Genomic DNA, 19,488 nt, shown 5'->3' with positions numbered 1-19,488 from the left:
ATTAATAAGTCAAGTAATTTACCAATTTTTATTTTAATGAAATGGAGGCTTTGTTTCTTTGTAGGCATGAAAAAGTACTTTAAACAATGTGTAGAGTACATTTAGTTAATCTCCAAGTTATTCACTGATAAATAAATAAATAGGTGAATGCTAAACAGACCACCAAATTTAGAACATCAACAAGTCCATGGAAACTAGTTCACAATGACAAAAAGTAAGTTACCAATACGCAGCACATTCTGAAGGCTAAACATTTGTTGGTTAGACATGCAAAAACAATTTCACTGTACTCTGTACAGGATATATGACAGTACTACTATGATTAAGAAAGAAAGGAGAAGGAATCAAAGGAGAACAGCACCAACAGACACCTTGGAGGAAGCAAATGGGCCCATCGTGTTTGCTTTTGTGAAATATCCAGCTGATCTAAACCCACTCACAAGCCAGTGTTTTCCTGAACATATTATGTAATCTACATTCAAGACAAATCTCCAGCACAGCAGTGAAAACAAGTGAAAAGGTATATCTCATAGCAATATACTGATGAGTTAAAAGTTACTGCTTAGGTGATACTGCTCACAGTACACACTATTAGGTTGCTTTTAAATGAACTATAAACGCAAATGTGTCCAGACTTGATTCCTAGTTTGTAGCTGATGTTACCAGAGTAGGATGTGGTTCACCATGTGCATACAGTTGAATTAAAGTGTTTTAAAATGCATTGATGGAGATAAAGACATAAAACGTTTATATTAAAATACACTGTATATTTTATTATTTTTAAATACTTTTGACAAAGTGTCGAGTAAGGACTTCACAATTTATGTTTCTGTCTGCTAGGTATTTTCACTTGATTTTTACTTATGCCTTTAATTTTGAACAATTAATGCCATAACGTTTACACATAGTATGTTTTACTGTTACTCCAGCAAGTTTGTTTGATTCCTCTTAAAAAAGACTCAAAGCATGTGAATATTCATGCATTGTTAATTGGTAGTTTTATTATTTAGTATGGCGGCACGGTGGCGCAGTGGGTAGCGCTGCTGCCTCGCAGTTGGGAGATCTGGGGACCTGGGTTCGATTCCCGGGTCCTCCCTGCGTGGAGTTTGCATGTTCTCCCCGTGTCTGCGTGGAGTTTGCATGTTCTCCCCGTGTCTGCGTGGGTTTCCTCCGGGCGCTCCGGTTTCCTCCCACAGTCCAAAGACATGCAGGTTAGGTGGATTGGCGATTCTAAATTGGCCCTAGTGTGTGCTTGGTGTGTGGGTGTGTTTGTGTGTGTCCTGCGGTGGGTTGGCACCCTGCCCGGGATTGGTTCCCTGCCTTGTGCCCTGTGTTGGCTGGGATTGGCTCCAGCAGACCCCCGTGACCCTGTGTTCGGATTCAGCGGGTTGGAAAATGGATGGATGGATGGATGGATTATTTAGTATTTTATAGAACAGAATTGGTGTACTGATGCATAATGGAGCTTGGCTGTCTCTCAGCAGATTGATTATTGGCTGAATGGCTGTACGCATCTCTCAAATTTTGAGTTAGTTTCCTTCAACAATCCAGAGACTCACAACAATGCTGACTGTCAGCTCTAAATTAGCTTGGTTGAGACTAGTATTTGCTGGTCTTGGTGTGGACAATACATAATTTACTTCGGTAACCATTCATTTTAATAATCACTTTTCTTCAGCTTATAACCACTTATCTGTGAGGGTTATTCTAGCAAAAAACAAAGTAGAATAGAGCTCAACCATTATTGCCATCCTAGTAGCATAATGTATTTGATTATAAAATACCAGTAGTGGCGCGCTGCATGATAACATGCAGTGAATACACTTGACTTGAGCATTCCTAGTTTTCATCCTCTTTCTCTGTACGTTTAGCATTCATTTGCTCAGAGGTTGATGCGCTTGCTGCTTTCTGAGCAGCTCTTCTTTTCTCCACCCTAGTGGCCCGCTTCTTCTTTTCATTTGTCGGCATCTTTTCTTGTTAAAACTGATTAAGTCAGTGTTTGTGTTGTAATTACTTAGTACATTTTCTTTAATTTTTCAGCTAAGCTGGCACTTAAGTCTTCAATCTGCCTTAAGAATGATTTAAGATATGAAGTGGTAGGGGAAGGGACGACAAAGGTAGTAAGGATGAGAATGGCGCCTGTACGCATGCGCCGCACAGCCGCCCTGCTCGCCACTACCGAGAGTTGATTCTACCCATTCCTGACACTTGGAAACTTATCAAAAAAATAAGAAAAAATGCGGTGCATGCATTTAAAATTATCTTCAATAAATATTTTAACATTGTTGTGCCACAACAAAAGCTATCATTGACCTGTGCCTAAAAATGAATAAGCAGAAAGAATTAAATATATAAAATTATCTAAAACAAATATTTTAAGTTTGTTGCAATAATTAACATCATTAGCTTGTACTCTGTGTTTTCTCCCACAACAAGACATTGTCAGCTTTCACTGAATATGTTCTTTCCTTTCTGTATGAGAGATTAAAACTGGGAGGGCATTCAGGCCTTCTTCTCACAAAGAGTGAATGCAAACTGTAGCATTGTTTATTGATGGATTCAACAGCAGGGATGGACCAAAGACCTTTACTCATACGGTCATCCGCAGGGCATGCTGGAAGCTGTAGTCCCAAGAGGCAGCCATGTTGGGTTTAGTCATGGTCACCGGAGGTGTTGTAGAGACAGGAAGAGAAGAGAACTGTATTGTATTTTCTACAAGAAGCCTATGTTGAAGGTACTTTATTGGAATTAACTTTTCATTTAAACATGGAACTTGTGTTGGTGAGGTTGGGTCTGGGGTTTGGGGGTTACAGTTGAAGTCAGAAGTTTACATACACTTAGGGTGAATTCTTTAAAACTTACTTTATAACCCCTCCACCGATTTTATACTAATAAACTATAATCTTGGCATATTGTTTAAGACAGCTATGTTGTGCAGGGAAAAAGTAATTTTTTCCCAGCAGTTTTCATGGACAGATCCCAGATTGACAGCAAAGGACCTTGTGAAGATCCTGTTGGAAATAAGTAGACAAGTATCTATGTCCACAGTAAAATAGTCCTACATGGACATAACCTGAAAGGCTGCTTAGCAAGGAAGATATCACTGCTCCAAAGCAACCATGAACAAGTCAAATTGCAGTTTGCAATGGCACATGGGAACAAAGATCTTAAATTCTGGAGAATTTATTCTCCAAAATGTTTGATTCAATTTAAACAATTTGAAGTTAATGTTACCAAATATTAACAGAGTGTGTGTAAACATGTGACGATATGCCAAATTTATAGTTTGTTAGGATAAAATCCATGGAGGGGTTATAAAATGAGTATTAAAGAATTCATCCTAAGTGTATGGAAACTTCTGACATCAGCTGTATGTGGCACCTCCTACAGGCCGATAACATTTTCTAAGCCTGCTTAATCCTGAGAAGGGTCATGGGGGAGCTGGATCCTATCCTGTCCCAGCAAGCATCTTAAGACAGGTACAGTCCCTGAACAAAACGCCAGTCCATCTCATGTGAACACAGTTCTCTACATACACACTATGGCCAAATTAGCATTACCAATCCATTTTTATAAAAATGCCTGTACATCTGTTATCAGAAATTGATTCTTTCTCACCTGGAGATTCCTAAGCGAGGAATCTTTTCCAAAACACTTGATTTCTGTGTTCAAGGTAATACCTAACATCTGCCCATTCACAGGTAAGCAGTCTATGTTTGCCACACATTTTCATTCTCACTGCTCTTTCTTTTCTAGTCTCTGTGAGTGATGTGGAGGCAGTGAGGGAAGGTCACCAATCAGAAGTTCTGCAGAGCATCGCAAATGAGTTCCCTCCTGACCGCTGCTTCACGTTTGTCTTCCGAGGTCGACGGGGAAATCTGGACCTCATAGCTGAGTCTCCAGAGGAGGCCCAGTCATGGATTCAAGGGATGCGAAAGCTGATTGAGAATCTCGAAAGCATGGGCCAGAGAGAAAAGCTTGATCAGTATCCTTTAGAGGGACACACTAAGCATATACTTGGGGCGATTTTATCACTTTTAAATTAACAATTTATTAAAAGATTTGTAGAAGGAGAAAATCAACTGTTATTTTTAAGGTTCTTTATATGAGTCTTGAAAGTAAAGACATGATTCACTGCATAGTTAGTTTTCCTTCACTTGTAACATGCCATTGTTTAGCTCACCAAAAGAAAGTCTATAAATGTGCACTGAAGAAGCAGCTGCATCTTATTCATCAGAATTCCTTTATGGTTTGCTGAACATTACCGAATCATTTCGGAGCATGCTGTCTTAATGAAAATAAAATGTACAGCAGAATTTTATATAAAATCTGAGTATATAAAGTTTAATATATTATGAGAAACATTCTATACATCTAAAGAATGAGAACTAAATTATACCCTCAATGTCAATTCTATAAGTTGAAACATTGCCTTAAAATTAGGGAAATGTCAAGTAACCAGAAGAATTAATGTCATCAATCATATTTCGGGTTAATGTATTTGTCCATTAACAAAACTCAAAAATTACTCATATGTTTGACAAGGTGATTGTCAGTGGGCTGGCATTAGGGTCATTAACTTAATACATGGAGTATCATCTGAATAGCTACAAAGCCAAAGAATTTACTTAAGAATTCTGATCAATATTTGAATTAACGTTTCCTATATTATGGATGATTTTGTCCTTTTTTGAAAAAGCAAAAATTATGGCAATTTCCTTAAAATCATATATCAGGTGGATATGTGATTGGTTCCAGAAGGCGGATAAAAACAAGGATGGCAGAATGAATTTCAAAGAGGTTAAAGATCTTCTGAAAATGATGAATATTGATATGAATGAGCACCATGCCCTTCGCCTCTTCCAGGTAAGTTTTAAAGGAAAAATACAGAAAATAAGAATACATAGGTCTTTGTAGCGATTTAGAGATATTTAGTCAGCTTAATCTGAGTCTATATTGAGAGTTTGTTTAAGGAGAATGTTCATGTGGGTGCACAAGCAAACCACTGATTGATCAACATTTCCAGATCATCAGTAATGACAAATGATCACAAAATGAGTGTGGTGTGACTGCTGCTCCATTTTTCTGTTTTGTTTAACTATATGTATTTTTTTTTATTTTATTGTATTTCACATTCTGCCTTTCACATATATAAATGAAAGTCTTATAAAGTGCACTTTATCTCCCCATTATAAACTGATCCACTGGTAATATCTGCCATTAACTCACTTATTAATTGTCTCATGAAATATGGAAAAGATTGTTTTCTTATTTTCTGGTTTACCTGATTACCGGTCTTTCTAAACTCCGGCCTTCTCTTTTGGTTATGTGGTTTTCAGTTGTCCTAGAACAAATAATTAAATCAAGATGCACCTTCAGGCAGTTATACATTGTATGATCAATTTGTTACTTATAGTTTTCAATAGTCTAAAAGAACACCAGAAAGGTGTTTTCCTCTAGGGAGCACTAACTCCCTAGTTGGAATAAGTTCTTTTGCAATTGCAGCATTTTAAGTAACCCAAAACTATGTAGATATAATATTAAAAGGCGATATCCCTCCCATAGTGATACGGCGGTAAGAAATCACATAAGAGAAAATAACAGCTTTCTTTAATGACGATTTACGTAGCATAACAGACGAAAGGAATCCACTGAAGAGGGAGTTCGATCTATAAAGTCTGCTATTTTCGTTGCTGTGCTGGAAGGATTTTCAGGATCAGATGACGTTATCTTCCATCTGTCTGTCGGCTTCCAAGGTGTGCCGGGCAATGTTCCAAGGCTTTATACTCTTTCTCCATGTGCAGGCCCTTACTTAGGTAAATGATACCATTCCAAACAATGCAAAGAGAGGATTCAATTTCATTCACACAGAAATAGTACAATGCCCATTTTTGTAGTTGTCCATTTCGTGTATTCTAATGCTTGCCTAGCAGTTCTAAATGATGAGCCACTGTGTGCTAAATCTGGCCTTGTGTTAGCTGTACATGTGAGAAAGAAGCAGATTTATAAAATATTTTTTGTACAGAGCACAGTGACATATTAAACATATAAACTTAAATTCTGATTACAGAAGGCTTTTCTTTGGTGTCACATTTCTACTCTATTATGTTGTAAGTATAACATTGTAAGGAAAGTTCCTTTATCAGTGGTGTTCATTGCTAAAAATAACATTGATAGATAGATAGATAGATAGATAGATAGATAGATAGATAGATAGATAGATAGATAGACAGACAGATAGATAGATAGATAGATAGATAGATAGATAGATAGATAGATAGATAGATAGATAGATAGATAGATAGATAGATAGATAGATAGATAGATAGATAGATAGATACTTTATTAATCCCAATGGGAAATTCACATTCTTTAAAATTACAGACATTGTGAATAGAATGGAGACAGAATAATACAAAGAGTAGGGATTCCACAAGGTTGGCACTTAAGTCTTCAATCTTCCTCAAGAATGATTTAAGATATGAAGAGGTAGAGGAAGAGATGATGAAGGTGGTAGGGAATGAGAACGGCGCCTGTACGCATGCGCCACATGGCCACCCTGCTGCTGAGAGTTGATTTTACAATAAAATAAAAAGAGGAATAACCTTGGGGGTCAATCATCACCCTGAAAGCGGATAGTAGACATCAAGTAGTATATGTGTACCAAATTTGAGGTCAATAAGTCAAACGGTTTGCAAGCTACAGGTGATTTAAAATCCTGGACAGACAAATGGACAGCCATGGTAGTGTATTATATAAGAAGAAGATTATAAACTCCACTCCTTCAGCTGTGCTGTTCACAAATTTAAACATGTTTAATTTTTCTTACTGATAATGGTCCCAGACATAACTACCCTCTCTTCCTTTTTTTCTTCAGTTTATGACTAGAGCTGCTGGCCAATCTAAATTACTAACTACATAATACAAATCATTGAATTTCTGTTTACGTTGATGACATACTCCTATATCTAGGGAACACCCTTAAGGAACCTTAACATGTTTTAGACCTTTTCAAATACTTTGAAAGGGGTACTTTCTACTACCCCTTAATACCTTTGCCTATTCTGCTACTTTCCCTGCATCTATCCCCTTTGCTGTCCTGTTCAAGTATTTGGGCACTAACATATCCTGCTCTGTGAATGAAATTTTAAACTTTTGTCATGTCTTTGAGGACATCAAACTCATAATCCAGTCCAATTGTCTTTTCAGTTGCTGTCTGGCCACTGTGAAGATAAACAATACAGTCCAGCTGCAGTCAAGACAGTTTTAGGCCTCGGACAGATTCAGTGACGTGAGACATTCTTTTTTTTATTTTTTTTTTTATTCATTTTATTGTAATCATTCGGTACATATAGATCAATTTTTTACAAAAAATAGGATTGAAAACAAATCAAACCCCACCCCTGAGAAGGAGAGCATGGCCAAAGGAGTAAAATTTTAAGGCTTGTAAACATGCCTAAATTATTGAGTTTAATAGGGCAAAAAAAGATAAATGGAGAAGGAAAAGAAATGCAGAAATAATTATTTTTTCTTATTCCAAAATATTATTGATTACATCCTGCCAGGTTTTGAAAAAATTCTGTACAGATCCCCTAACTGAGAATTTGATTTTTTTCCAATTTCAAATAATATAAAACATCAGTTTCCCACTGACTTATTAGAGGAGAGTTAGGATTCTTCCAATTTAACAAAATAAGTCTGCGTGCCATAAGTGTAGTGAATGCAATAACAGTTTGCTTGTCCTTATCCATTTCAAATCCATCTGGAAGAACACCAAACACAGCTATTAGTGGGTTAGAAGGGATTGTGACACCAAGGCTGACTGAAAGGCACTTAAACATTTTTGTCCAGAATGATGTTAATTTGGTGATGGCCCAAAACATGTGAGGCAGGAGCTTGGTTGCAGCGTTCGCAGGTTGGATCTTGCCCTGGAAACATTTTGGACAGTTTTAAGCGAGACAAATGAGCTCAATATATAATTTTGAGTTGAATAATTCTATGCTTTGCGCATATGGAGCTCGAGTGAATTCTCTGCATTGCTCCCTTCCACTCCTTTTCTGATATGTTGAGTGAGAGATCTTTTTCCCATTGTCCTCTTGGATCTTTGAAAGGAAGGGACTCTAATAAAATTTTATATATTGCAGAAATGGTGTCTAAGTCCTCGAAGCTGAGCAGTATTTTTTCCAGCATGGTGGAGGGTATGAGATGAGGAAAATCGGGCAGGTTCTGTTTGACAAAGTTTCTGATTTGAAGATAGTGAAAGAAATGTGTAGCTGGAAGGTTAAATTTGGAATGTAATTGTTCAAAGGATGCAAAGATATTGTCTATATAAAGATCTCTGAGCAATTTAATCCCAAATCTTTTCCAGATATTAAAAACTGGATATGTTTGCGAGGGTTGAAAGAGGTGGTTCTCTTGCAGGGGTGCCACAGATAGAAGATTTTCCATCTTAAATTGCTTTCTAAATTGGTTCCATGTTCTGAGTGAGTGAAGCACAGTTGGGTGAGACATTCTGAGGCCCATAAGATGACGCCCCTGTCAGCAGCATCTCTTTTGACTCCACCCACTTTCCACGCCCCAACCCCTGTGTTTGCAGTATATTTGTGTGCTAAATGTACTGTTATAGTAATGGTGGCAAACTGAACGTGTGTGCAAAAAATATTTATTATAAGTAAAAAAGCTTCACCAAGATAAACTGTCATGCTAATGTAATAAATGTCTCTTTGTACTTGCTGCAAGGTCGTGCGCCATTCTCAATGGGTACAGAGAAAGTCTTAGCTGGGCGACTCTTATACCTCTTCATGCTTCTGAGGACGAGTGCCTCATTCCTTTGGAGCATAAAATCCACCACAATTAATCTATCCTTAATATAAATATTAAAATTTTGTGCACCAGTAATAATATACTACTGATGATATGATACAGAGAGGACCACAAAGACAGTACTCTAAAGAGCTCCTAAACGTTTGGGGCGTAGTATTGCATATTTTGACTTTTTACACAAATTATACACAAATTATTTGATTCAGAGTCTGTAAGAATATGTAGTGTTAATAATAGCTGAGTGCAGCATATAATTTATTCTTCTTCTTCTTCTTCCTTAGCATTTCCCATTTTTATATGGGGTCAACCTTTTGATTACCAGTGTAGATCCTTAGCCACAGAGCCACTACTCCGTTGAGTGCAGCATATAACTAACATATTAAAAAGTGCAGTCTTGTGAATGAGCCATGGCAAATGCAGATATAAAACGAATACTATAAAATACAAAATGTTAAGATTTTTTGTTTAATTTATGATATTTATATAAATAAATGCAGAATACATGTTTGAGTGCAGTTTACAGTTTACTCGGCTCCAAGGCACATTACAATCTTCTGTTCCTACAGAAATGTACAAAGAACAAACAGAGCATATTCCCAAGAATAGCATTCTGCTCTGTGATGAAAGCATCCGTGCATAAAGGAAAAAAAAAAAATTGAGGACAAAGATTGGAGAGACCACCTTAGTTGGGATGGTGAGATTGGTGGATCAGATCACCAGGACAGAAAATGAACTTGTTGTTGTTGTAATGAGATTTGCTTAACTGTAACTACTACCCTGGGGAAAAAGACAAATAACTGATTGAGCAGTGCTTTAGTAAAGCTGGTGACCACAGCAAGCTAAAGATACAAATGAATTTCATACAAGTTCACATCAAGCTTTAACTTCTCACTAACACCAGTGACTAAAATGTCTTTTCTTGATCTAATCTTAATTATGATTCTTTTATTAAAACACACCACAGATTTCATGTCTAAGCTTTTAATATTATCAATTTCCAGATGGCTGATAAGTCAGAATCAGGGACGCTGGAAGATGATGAGTTTGTGTTGTTCTACAAGATGCTGACACAGCGAGAGGATGTGCTGCTGATCTTTCAGCAGTACTCAGAGAATGGTCAGAAGCTTAGTTTGATGGAAATAGAAGATTTCCTTCATGAAGAGCAGCTGGAGCCTGAAAAAAGTCGACAGCACGCACTGAAGCTTATTGAATGTTATGAGCCGTCAGACACAGGTAATATTTGTCTTTAAATGTTTTCTTTGGTGCTTTTCAGACACCCTATTCTAGGATTTGTTTGGCGCTGCAGAGACATAATTATCATTTGTGTTGGACTGGAAGTGATTAGCAATATGAAAAAGAACGGGTTGATGAAAAACCTAGAAAATGCTGATAGTCGAAACTGTAGTCCATTTAAAAGCAGCTATTATCAAATTAAGTTGTGATGTTTCTAGTGTGACTGTAAAACCAACAATGGAAAAAGAATGAAGAAAAACATTAATTTTAATTAGTCAAAATAAGTAACTGTTTACCTATAACAAATGTTTTCCCCTTTCGTGTCAGCAGTATTCCCGGAAATAAAAGTTTGAATAAAAGTAAATAAAAGTAATTTATATACATTACTATTGCCTGAGTAGCTACTGTATATCAAAGTATTACCTTCCTAGTTAATGATACCCTATGTTAATAGCCTTGCAAGTTGCCAAAAAATAAAGAAGTCATAATTAGGGAGGTATTTGGTTAACCTAAAGAACTTAACTATCTCAGTACATTAAATATGGAAACCAGGAAACTGGGAAACCCTTTTTTATGCACAGAGTTTTAGGATCTGGGAGAAAAGTATTCAGTCATAATGCTGTAGCAGAGATCCTGGCTTTTAAAAATGTCTGGATGATATTTTGGGAACGATGAGGGCAACATTCCTTGCACTGTATGATAACAAAGTTTCGTGATGTGACTGGGATGAAAGCCAGACTGAAATTTAGTTGGAATATGTTTGTATTTTTAAGATAAGATTTAAACTTTGTGGTTACAATCTCACAACACTTTATAAAAAAATGTATACTACAATCCATCTGCAGTCCTTGAGAAGATTTAAATGTAAATCTGATTTATTTAATAAAAATTTAGATATGTTCACTTTAAAGGAATCAGGTTCATTGGCAGTCAATAAAAAATGTGAATTTTATTCAATTTGGCCAGCGCAAGCAAATGCAAGTGAGTTTTTTTTATTTGGAATTGGGTCTAATGTACAGGTTGTGGATTTCATTTTAAAAATTGGTCATAAAATTGCTGTCACTGATGTCATTATACTAAAATGATATGCAAAGAAGGTGGCATGGTGTGATGAAGTAGTATTAGATCTGGAAGCTGACTGTCTAATCTGCACTTTTATGCAATCTAGTTTATTATTAAGAAACACGTGAAGCTGTTATTGCTACTATTATGTGAAATTGCATCAGAAAGTTCAAATATATGCTTTGGCAGTTTAACTCTTACTCTGAATTAAATTTGCTTTGCTAATATTTTTATGTATGTAGTATTAATCTTATCAAGCCTTTTAAAGACCTCTCTTATACAGGTTAATACTTTCAGTCCATGCATAATAACAAACTTGCAACTTTGTTGTTCAATTATTTTCTTTTGTTCTTTGTTTCACTTTTTTTTGTTTAAACAGCAAAAAAGCTCCATGCCATGACTTTTGATGGGTTCCTCATGTACCTTTGCTCTCCAGAGGGTTCAATTTTCAATCCTCAGCATGACGTCATCTATCAAGATATGACACATCCTCTCAACCATTACTTCATTTCTTCCTCTCATAACACCTACCTGATTGAGGACCAACTTCGAGGTCACAGCAGTGTGGAGGGATACATTCGGTAGGCTTCTTACTGCATATTACAATGTATAATGTAACAGAGTATTGATGACATTAGTTTTATTTAGAAAAGTAAAGTAATCAAATTTGTTCAGCTAAATAGCTGAGTATTTGTGGGAAATAACATTAAGTCAAAAATGCACAGTATCTGAATGCATATTAATATAATATTATTAAAAAGCATAGTACTGCAATGTACTGTATATGAAAGAATCATGGACGTATGGTCAGGGGAGGCATGAAAAGTAAAAAAACTAATAATGATAGAATACATTTGTCCACTGGTCTGTGCTATAAGTTTTGTTTTCTGTATGATTCCAATAACTTTGATCATTTTTATAGTCAAAATCGCTGAATTTGTGCATTTCCTGTTCAAACACAGGGAGAAACCCGAGGTGCGGTAGCAACGAGACAAGTTGAGCCTCACTTCAGACTTCACAATCGCTCACACACTGGGTTGATGCATGCAATTGGCGCTTACCTGTTTCTGTCTCTCTGTATGTCACCAATATAATGTTTGCTGACACATTTATTATACACCCTGACTTTCCACAGTCTGGTTAAGATTTTTAATGAATGTGTGACATATTTAGTCTTGCTGATCAGGCATAAAACCGCAGTGACAAGGCACAGCATGAGGCAGACAGTACCGTGCCACTTCAAAGGGGGCAGTTGTGAGGAAAACAGGTGCTTGTTGCTACTGTTCTTCTACGCAGTGGCTCTGGGTGCCAATAAGTTAGCGATATCAGAAAGTCAAGTGCACTGCAGCGGTCCGTTTAGTTTTATTTTTTGTTCCAACTGACTGCCAAAATAGAAGATTAAGACTTTTAAAACTAAAGGAAAATAAGGAGGAATTTTACAAGAAAGTGATGGAGATTTTCGTGGAGAAGGATACGTTCGTGGACTTCATTTACAAATAAAGGAAAGACAATAAACGGTTTTCAATTTTATGAAAAATGGGATCAGACTAAGAAAAACAATCCAATATTTAAAAATTAAATTTTGACCTTAAATAAAATATTCTCTTGTTTTTCTTGTTATCCTTTTTTCAAACAGTCTGTATTAAAATTGATTAAAGCATCAGAATTAAAAGCTTTTAAAAACAACTAAATATTTCAATTAAGGTCAAAATTGAAATCCGTTGTTTTTTGTACACCTCTCAATACTTTTGTTTGTATTGTATGAGTATGAATTATGGAATTGCAACTGCAAATTTAGAACACATGAAGGGTGCAGAGCAAATGCGCTCTCTCCGGTCTCTCTCTTGCCGGTAAAAATGTAACATCCTTTCTTAGCCAAACACGAACCTTACCTGTGTGTGTGTTAAGAATGCTGATGAGATAGGAAACATAACCAGTAGTCAATGTGCTGCTGCCAACTGAATAGCGAATAAGCTACACTTTTGGGCTCATACATTTGTAACTCTGACTCTGAAGGAGTCAGTGCCTCACCAGCCATGAACCTCACCGCATGTCACTGGAAAGAATAATATAGCTCACCAAGTAGCAAGCCTCGCTTGACTTACCTAATAATTAATTAGTGATCAGAATAACTGAAGGTTGTTCTCCTGATCAAAAAAAAGTACAGATTGTTGAAAACCATTTGGACTTTCGTTTCCTCATAATGCAAATACTGTACAGGTACATGCTATCAACTGGAATTTCTAAATTGTCCTGATACGAGTAAATGGAGTCCTGGTCCATGGCTCTTGCCTGTTTCTCACACATCAATACTAGATTTGGATTCTGTTACTCATGACAATAAAAAGGAAAAAGTGCCTGTAGAAAGTTGTTGAATGGATTTACAATTATGGATTGTTGGATACACTGGTCATGTTCCAAATCTGTGTTTTTCTTTTTCAATTATTTTGTATTTTCTGCTCTCTTCAGTGCTCTTAAACGTGGATGCCGCTGTGTTGAGATAGACTGTTGGGATGGACCCAATGGAGAACCAATTGTATACCATGGACACACCCTCACGTCCAAAATCTTCTTCAGGGATGTTGTCCATTGTCTCAACAACTATGCCTTTCGAGTAAGTTTTCAAACAACCCTTTATGTACTTCACTGGAGATTTTACAAAACTAAAAAACATAAAAGCCTACAAGTGAAATGCACCTTGAGATAATAATTAATAATTAAAATATTAATAATTAAATATACAATACAAATCAGAACTTTACAAGATACAGAATGAAAAGATCAAATATGTTCTATGAAATAAGTTTTGTTATTAATGGGGCCAGCACACCCAGCAACCATTTGGTGCAAGCTCTAACAAAAGCTGTTTAAAAATACACTAAAAATTGCAGTATTCATAACATTATAGAATATTTTTTCCTTCCATATCACATTAAAGAGAATTAACTGAAAGCTGCATCAGTTTTCCTAAGCATATACTCATAGATCCAGGAGCATCTAGAAAATCTTCCTTAGGAACTGAATATCTTCATCAGCGTAATGCAGCAGAGACTGTGAGGGAAGCTGAGGTAGAACACTTTCTTAAAATATTTCTGTAACATCTTTCTGGAGAAAAGTGACAGCTTGAAAGTGGTCTTGGAGCCTAAATCAGTAAGATATTTCAATGCATTGCCAATAGATGCAAAGAAAAGTTCTTCTTAACTGTAACGTTATTACTACAAATTATAAAAAATGCTGACGTTTCCCTTTAGAAATAAATACTCAGACTATAGGGTATTTTCTAGTAGAATTTAAAATGTTTAAGAATGTTTTTCACTGCGGTCCGAGGTTTTGTATTATAGATCATACAGTAAGCAGTATGGAATAACCACTTTAGTGATACTGAGGACAAAAAATAAATTTAAATAATGGTTACATTTTCATATCTTGTGAAGCATAAACAGCTTTTACTGGCAAAATTTTAAACAGCTGGCAATATTAAAATACAGATATTCATTCAATTTTTTTTCTCTATATATATTAAAATTGTATTCCAATCATATTGACATATTTATGCCATAGTAAATAGTGTCTTTCATGATGGCCTTTCCTTCCTTTAATAACCATGTAATACAGGCTTGCAACAAAACGTGCAGAGAACTACCTTACCCAATCTGTTACTCTTCAAGTTACTCCTCATTAAACTTTAAAAACTGTGGAAGCACTGAAGTTGTGGTATTATTGCCGAGAATCTCTGATTTAGATAACATACTATAAAGGTCTTAAAAACTCAAATGAAAAGCCATGAAAATAAATGTTAGAATGACTTGTGTGCTGTAGAGGGCAATGTCTGACTGCAAACTGTCATGATGTTAATCAAGTTGGACACTGACGTTATGTTTCAGCCAGCATTTCTCCCCTGACTGGGGTTCAAAGTTGGGTTTCTTGTCTGTTTGGTCCAATTTTGCTCCATTTGTTTATATTAATGTTTCTTTTTTGTCTCAAGTGCATAATTCTTTGTGTTTCTTTGTAACTGAAAAATGCCTTGGTTATGCCCCATGTATTTTGTGGGTGGCCCCCAAAGAGGCAGGGCCAGGACCTGCCCTCCACCCCACCCTATATATTGGAGGGCCTCCCATACTTCCTAGCAGTTCATTTCAAATGCACTAGGGAGTGGAGAGTTTCCTTATGTTTTGCTGAGCCTTATTGCTTTTTGTCTTTGCCAGGATTTTTAAATATATGCTCAGTTTTTGACTTTGCCCTGGGATTCTGTATTGGGACTGTGTTTGCTGTGGACTGCCTTGCCTTCTCAGGGAATTTCTTTTGTGCTCTTTGGAGTTTGTTATATTACAGAGTCTTTTGTTTAAATAAATCTTTTATTTTTTAAAAGTCCTATTTTCTATCTAGTTTGGGTTTGGACAGTAATCCCCCCTTTAGGTCAATTTTTGACAGTATATTTGGGTCTTTTTTGCAGAACCCATAGAAGACCACCAAAAATGTAATGAAAATAAGTATAAAATTTAATAATAGGACAAATCGCAACAAAAACGTTAAAATGAATAGATACAATGAAAAATGACTATGTCTAGCAAGTTCCTGATAGATAGTCATCTGCAAAAGTATTACAAATTCTTAGATTTTGTCATCCTCCTCTTGGTGAGCACAACATGGTGGGACAATAGTTAAAGTTGTTGCCTCACTGATATAAGATCATAGATTTGAATTCTGCGTTTGTTCAGTGTGTTCTCCCCTTGTCTGCATGGATTTTTCCACACTTATCCCAAAAGATTGCACGTTAGGTTGCCTTGTGATTGGTGTCTCATCTAGGTTTGGCTCTGTCTTTGCACTGTTGCTGTCAATTTCTAAATTGCCAATTATCATTTGTATTAAGTTAATTTGAGAATGTTCTGTTACAGCATATTACAAGCAATTCATATTTATAGAAATCAGCTTACCTGATATACTCCTTATTCCACCTTGTATGCTTTCATTACCTAAAATCTTCTTAACTGCAAGTATGACAGTCCTTCAGTTAACTGGCTAAAACATCTTTACTGTTGTAAGACCACACGAAAGAGAACTGCATTCTTAATGAATGTATCTTTGATATTCAAATTTATAGAGTTTTGATGATCTCAATCTATAATCGCCAAGAGTCAGATAGATAGATAGATAGATAGATACACATACTCCAGCAGCAGCATACTAATAAAGAAAATATTAAATTAGAGTGATAACAATGTAGGTATACAGACAGACAATAACTTTGAATAATGATAACGTTTACCCCCCCGGGTAGTGTCGCATAGTGTGGGGGAGGAACGATCTCCTCAGTCTGTCAGTGGAGCAGGACAGTGACAGCAGTCTGTCGCTGAAGTTGCTCCTCTGTCTGGAGATGATACTGTTCAGTGGATGCAGTGGATTCTCCATGATTGACAGGAGCCTGCTCAGTGCCCGTCGCTCTGTCCAGCTCCATGCCTACAATAGAGCCTGCCTTCCTCACCAGTTTGTCCAGGAGTGAGGCGTCCCTCTTCTTTATGCTGCTTCCCCAGCACACCACTGTGTAGAAGAGGGCGCTCGCCACAACCGTCTGATAGAACATCTGTAGCATCTTATTGCAGATATTGAAGGACGCCAGCCTTCTAAGGAAGTATAGTCGACTGTGTCCTTTCTTACACAGAGCATCAGTATTGGCAGTCCAGTCCAATTTATCATCCAGCTGCACTCCCAGGTATGTATACTGTAGGTGTGCACCCTCTGCACACAGTCACCTCTGATGATCATGGGGTCCATGAGGGGCCTGGTCCTCCTAAAATCCACCACCAGCTCCTTGGTTTTGCTGGTGTTCAGGTGTAGGTGGTTTGAGTCGCACCATTTAACAAAGTCCTTGATTAGGTTCCTATACTCCTCCTCCTGCCCACTCCTGATGCAGCCCATGATAGCAGTTATTGATATTGGTCACATTGGTTCACTGCACCTTCCAGCTCACTTTCTGTGGTTGATTTGAAACCCTTTATCAGTAACATATGCAATAGACATATAAAATATGACTACCATTTAGAACCTGTCGGTTTTGTAATACTGTTCTGTGTTTAATACCAAATATGACCAATTAAAAAAAAAAAAAGAAAACTTATTTCCGTTGTTGGCCCCTACTTTTTTCTTAGATGTTCTTCTTTCCTTTTTTTTATCTATTCATTTTCCATTCCTGTCTACCTTCTGATTCTTACTTCAAAGAGCAGGTTATTGCCCAAAAACACCAGCTCTTTGAAGTCCAAGGACACAAGGATGAGCAAAAAAAATCTTTTTTTTCCATCCATCCATTATCCAGCCCACTATATCCTAACTACAGGGTCATGGGGGTCTGCTGGAGCCAATCCCAGGCAACACAGGGCGCAAGGCAGGAAACAAACACCGGGCAGGGCGCCAGCCCACCACAGGGCACGCGCACACACACCCACACACCAAGCACGCACTAGGGACAATTTAGAATCGCCAATGCACCTAACCTGCATGTCTTTGGACTGTGGGAGGAAACCGGAGTACCCGGATGAAACCCACACAAACACGGGGAGAACATGCAAACTCCATGCAGGGAGGACCCGGGAAGTGAACCCGGGTCTCCTAACTTCACGGCAGCAGCGCTACCCACTGCGCCACCGTGCCACCCAAATCTGTTTTTAAATCTATTAAAGGAAAAAATAGATCAGGACAAATAATATGATTGACATAAATATTTATTTAGATGTAAAATATGCAGTATTTCAGTAGCAGGCAGCAGAAAGTTGCTTATCCAACAACATAGAAACTAATATATGAATCCCAGTGTCTTATAGGCTCTCAGTTTATGTAACCTAATTGTTAATAGATAGTACCATTTATTAATCCAAACAGGGGATATTCTTCCATACATCCATTACCTTGCGCCTTTCTTCAACATTCATGGTTGTATTTTATGGTGCCTGTCCCAGCAGCCCTGGAAACAAAGCCAGAATTAATCTTGAATGGGAGTCCATTGCAAGGCCCAGTGACTCACAGACTAGCACGCGCTCGCAATGGCCAGTTTTCCATTGCCAACAAAGGCACACAGAGTACTCAAGGAGAAAATTGACACAGACACATAGACAGAGTAAAGCAAGTTAAGACCTTAAGCTCTATGAGTTAGGCGTAAACAGAAAGTTCTAAGGGGACTCTTTTATTTCACTGCCATATTTTAAAATTGTGAACAAAAGCAATTTACTTTTCTACGTACTGTACATTTTGCACTCATTTTGTAGCAATCCATTAACTGTTGAGGACCAAATGTACAAACACTGCCTGAATGAGACCCTGTCGAGTGACTGTGTCAGGTATTGCCTTTCTCAAGTGATAATGCTTTTGTGTTAATAATTAACATCGCTATCCCCCTCCAGGTATCAGAGTACCCAGTCATCCTGTCCATTGAAAACCACTGCAGCGTTCAGCAACAGAGAGTAATGGCACAACACCTGAACAGTATTCTGGGGGACAAACTGCTAAAAACCACCCTGGATGGGAAACTTCCGAGCCAACTGCCGTCTCCTGAGGTACACACTGTAGACTGTTGTTGTGAACTAACCATGTCATCTTTAGACTCAGATTCACTTTTGAAAAACATTTTAATTAGCTACTTTAGCTGGAGTTGTGTCCTGTTTCTGTGCCAAATTAGCCTTTGTCTTTCTCACAGAAGAGCTACTGCATAAACTGTGAGTTTAAGGAAACATATGGGAGGATATCATGTCCCTTACTAACATCTTGGAGGTAATGAATCAGCCTTGATCAGTGATGCTAGTAAAGCAGTCTGCTGGCTCTTGCTGCCAAATAATGTGTGTTCTCAGTTTTGTATTTAGCATCTCCCTTTCTTGGCTTTTACATCATAACTTTGTTAGCCATCCCACTGCAGCCAATATGAAGTCTCTTTTCATTATTGACAGTCAGTACAGTGTGTTTTTCAGAAGCTATTCACTTCCAACAGTATTTGTTCGTTATTGAAGAAAATTGTTAGCACAGCTGTGGAACAAACTGAACTTCCTGGGTTCAAACCTAACATCCAGTCATTAGCTTTGTGCAGTTTCTTGTTCACCCCGTATCTGCTTGGGCTTTCATCACACATCCCCAATGATGCGCATGTCAGGTGGGTTGGTGATCTCTAATTGGTTGTGTGTGAGTGCGGGTTCATCCAGGACTATTTCATCCCTTGTGCTCAGTGTTTATAGCATAGGTTCTGGACCTCCATTTTCCTGAATTGGAGTAGACAGGCTTGAGAATATTATGTTTTCAAGTAACTAAATAATACGCCTTTGTTTTTATTTAGGAAGTTTATCCATGTAGTTATTCATTTTCTAACCGGCTTTTCCAATCCAGGATCACTGG

At 37.3% G+C, this 19,488-nt stretch overlaps 1 protein-coding gene across 1 annotated transcript in view; it reads left to right on the top strand.

The window, feature by feature from the left end:
- Window positions 1–19,488, top strand: part of plcd4b (phospholipase C, delta 4b) — a 125,565-nt gene that overhangs the window by 28,793 nt on the left and 77,284 nt on the right. Inside the window, exons 5-10 of the mRNA XM_028808341.2 lie at window positions 3,757–3,985; window positions 4,737–4,866; window positions 9,825–10,056; window positions 11,498–11,699; window positions 13,588–13,732; window positions 18,510–18,662. Coding sequence (XP_028664174.2) covers window positions 3,757–3,985; window positions 4,737–4,866; window positions 9,825–10,056; window positions 11,498–11,699; window positions 13,588–13,732; window positions 18,510–18,662 — 1,091 coding nt within the window. The remainder of the gene's footprint in view (window positions 1–3,756; window positions 3,986–4,736; window positions 4,867–9,824; window positions 10,057–11,497; window positions 11,700–13,587; window positions 13,733–18,509; window positions 18,663–19,488) is intronic.

This window comes from Erpetoichthys calabaricus, chromosome 8 (genome assembly GCF_900747795.2).
Source record: "Erpetoichthys calabaricus chromosome 8, fErpCal1.3, whole genome shotgun sequence".
Lineage (NCBI taxonomy): Eukaryota > Metazoa > Chordata > Cladistia > Polypteriformes > Polypteridae > Erpetoichthys > Erpetoichthys calabaricus.
The sequence above is the reverse complement of the archived record's forward strand: the minus strand, read 5'-3'. Positions and strand labels throughout refer to the sequence as shown.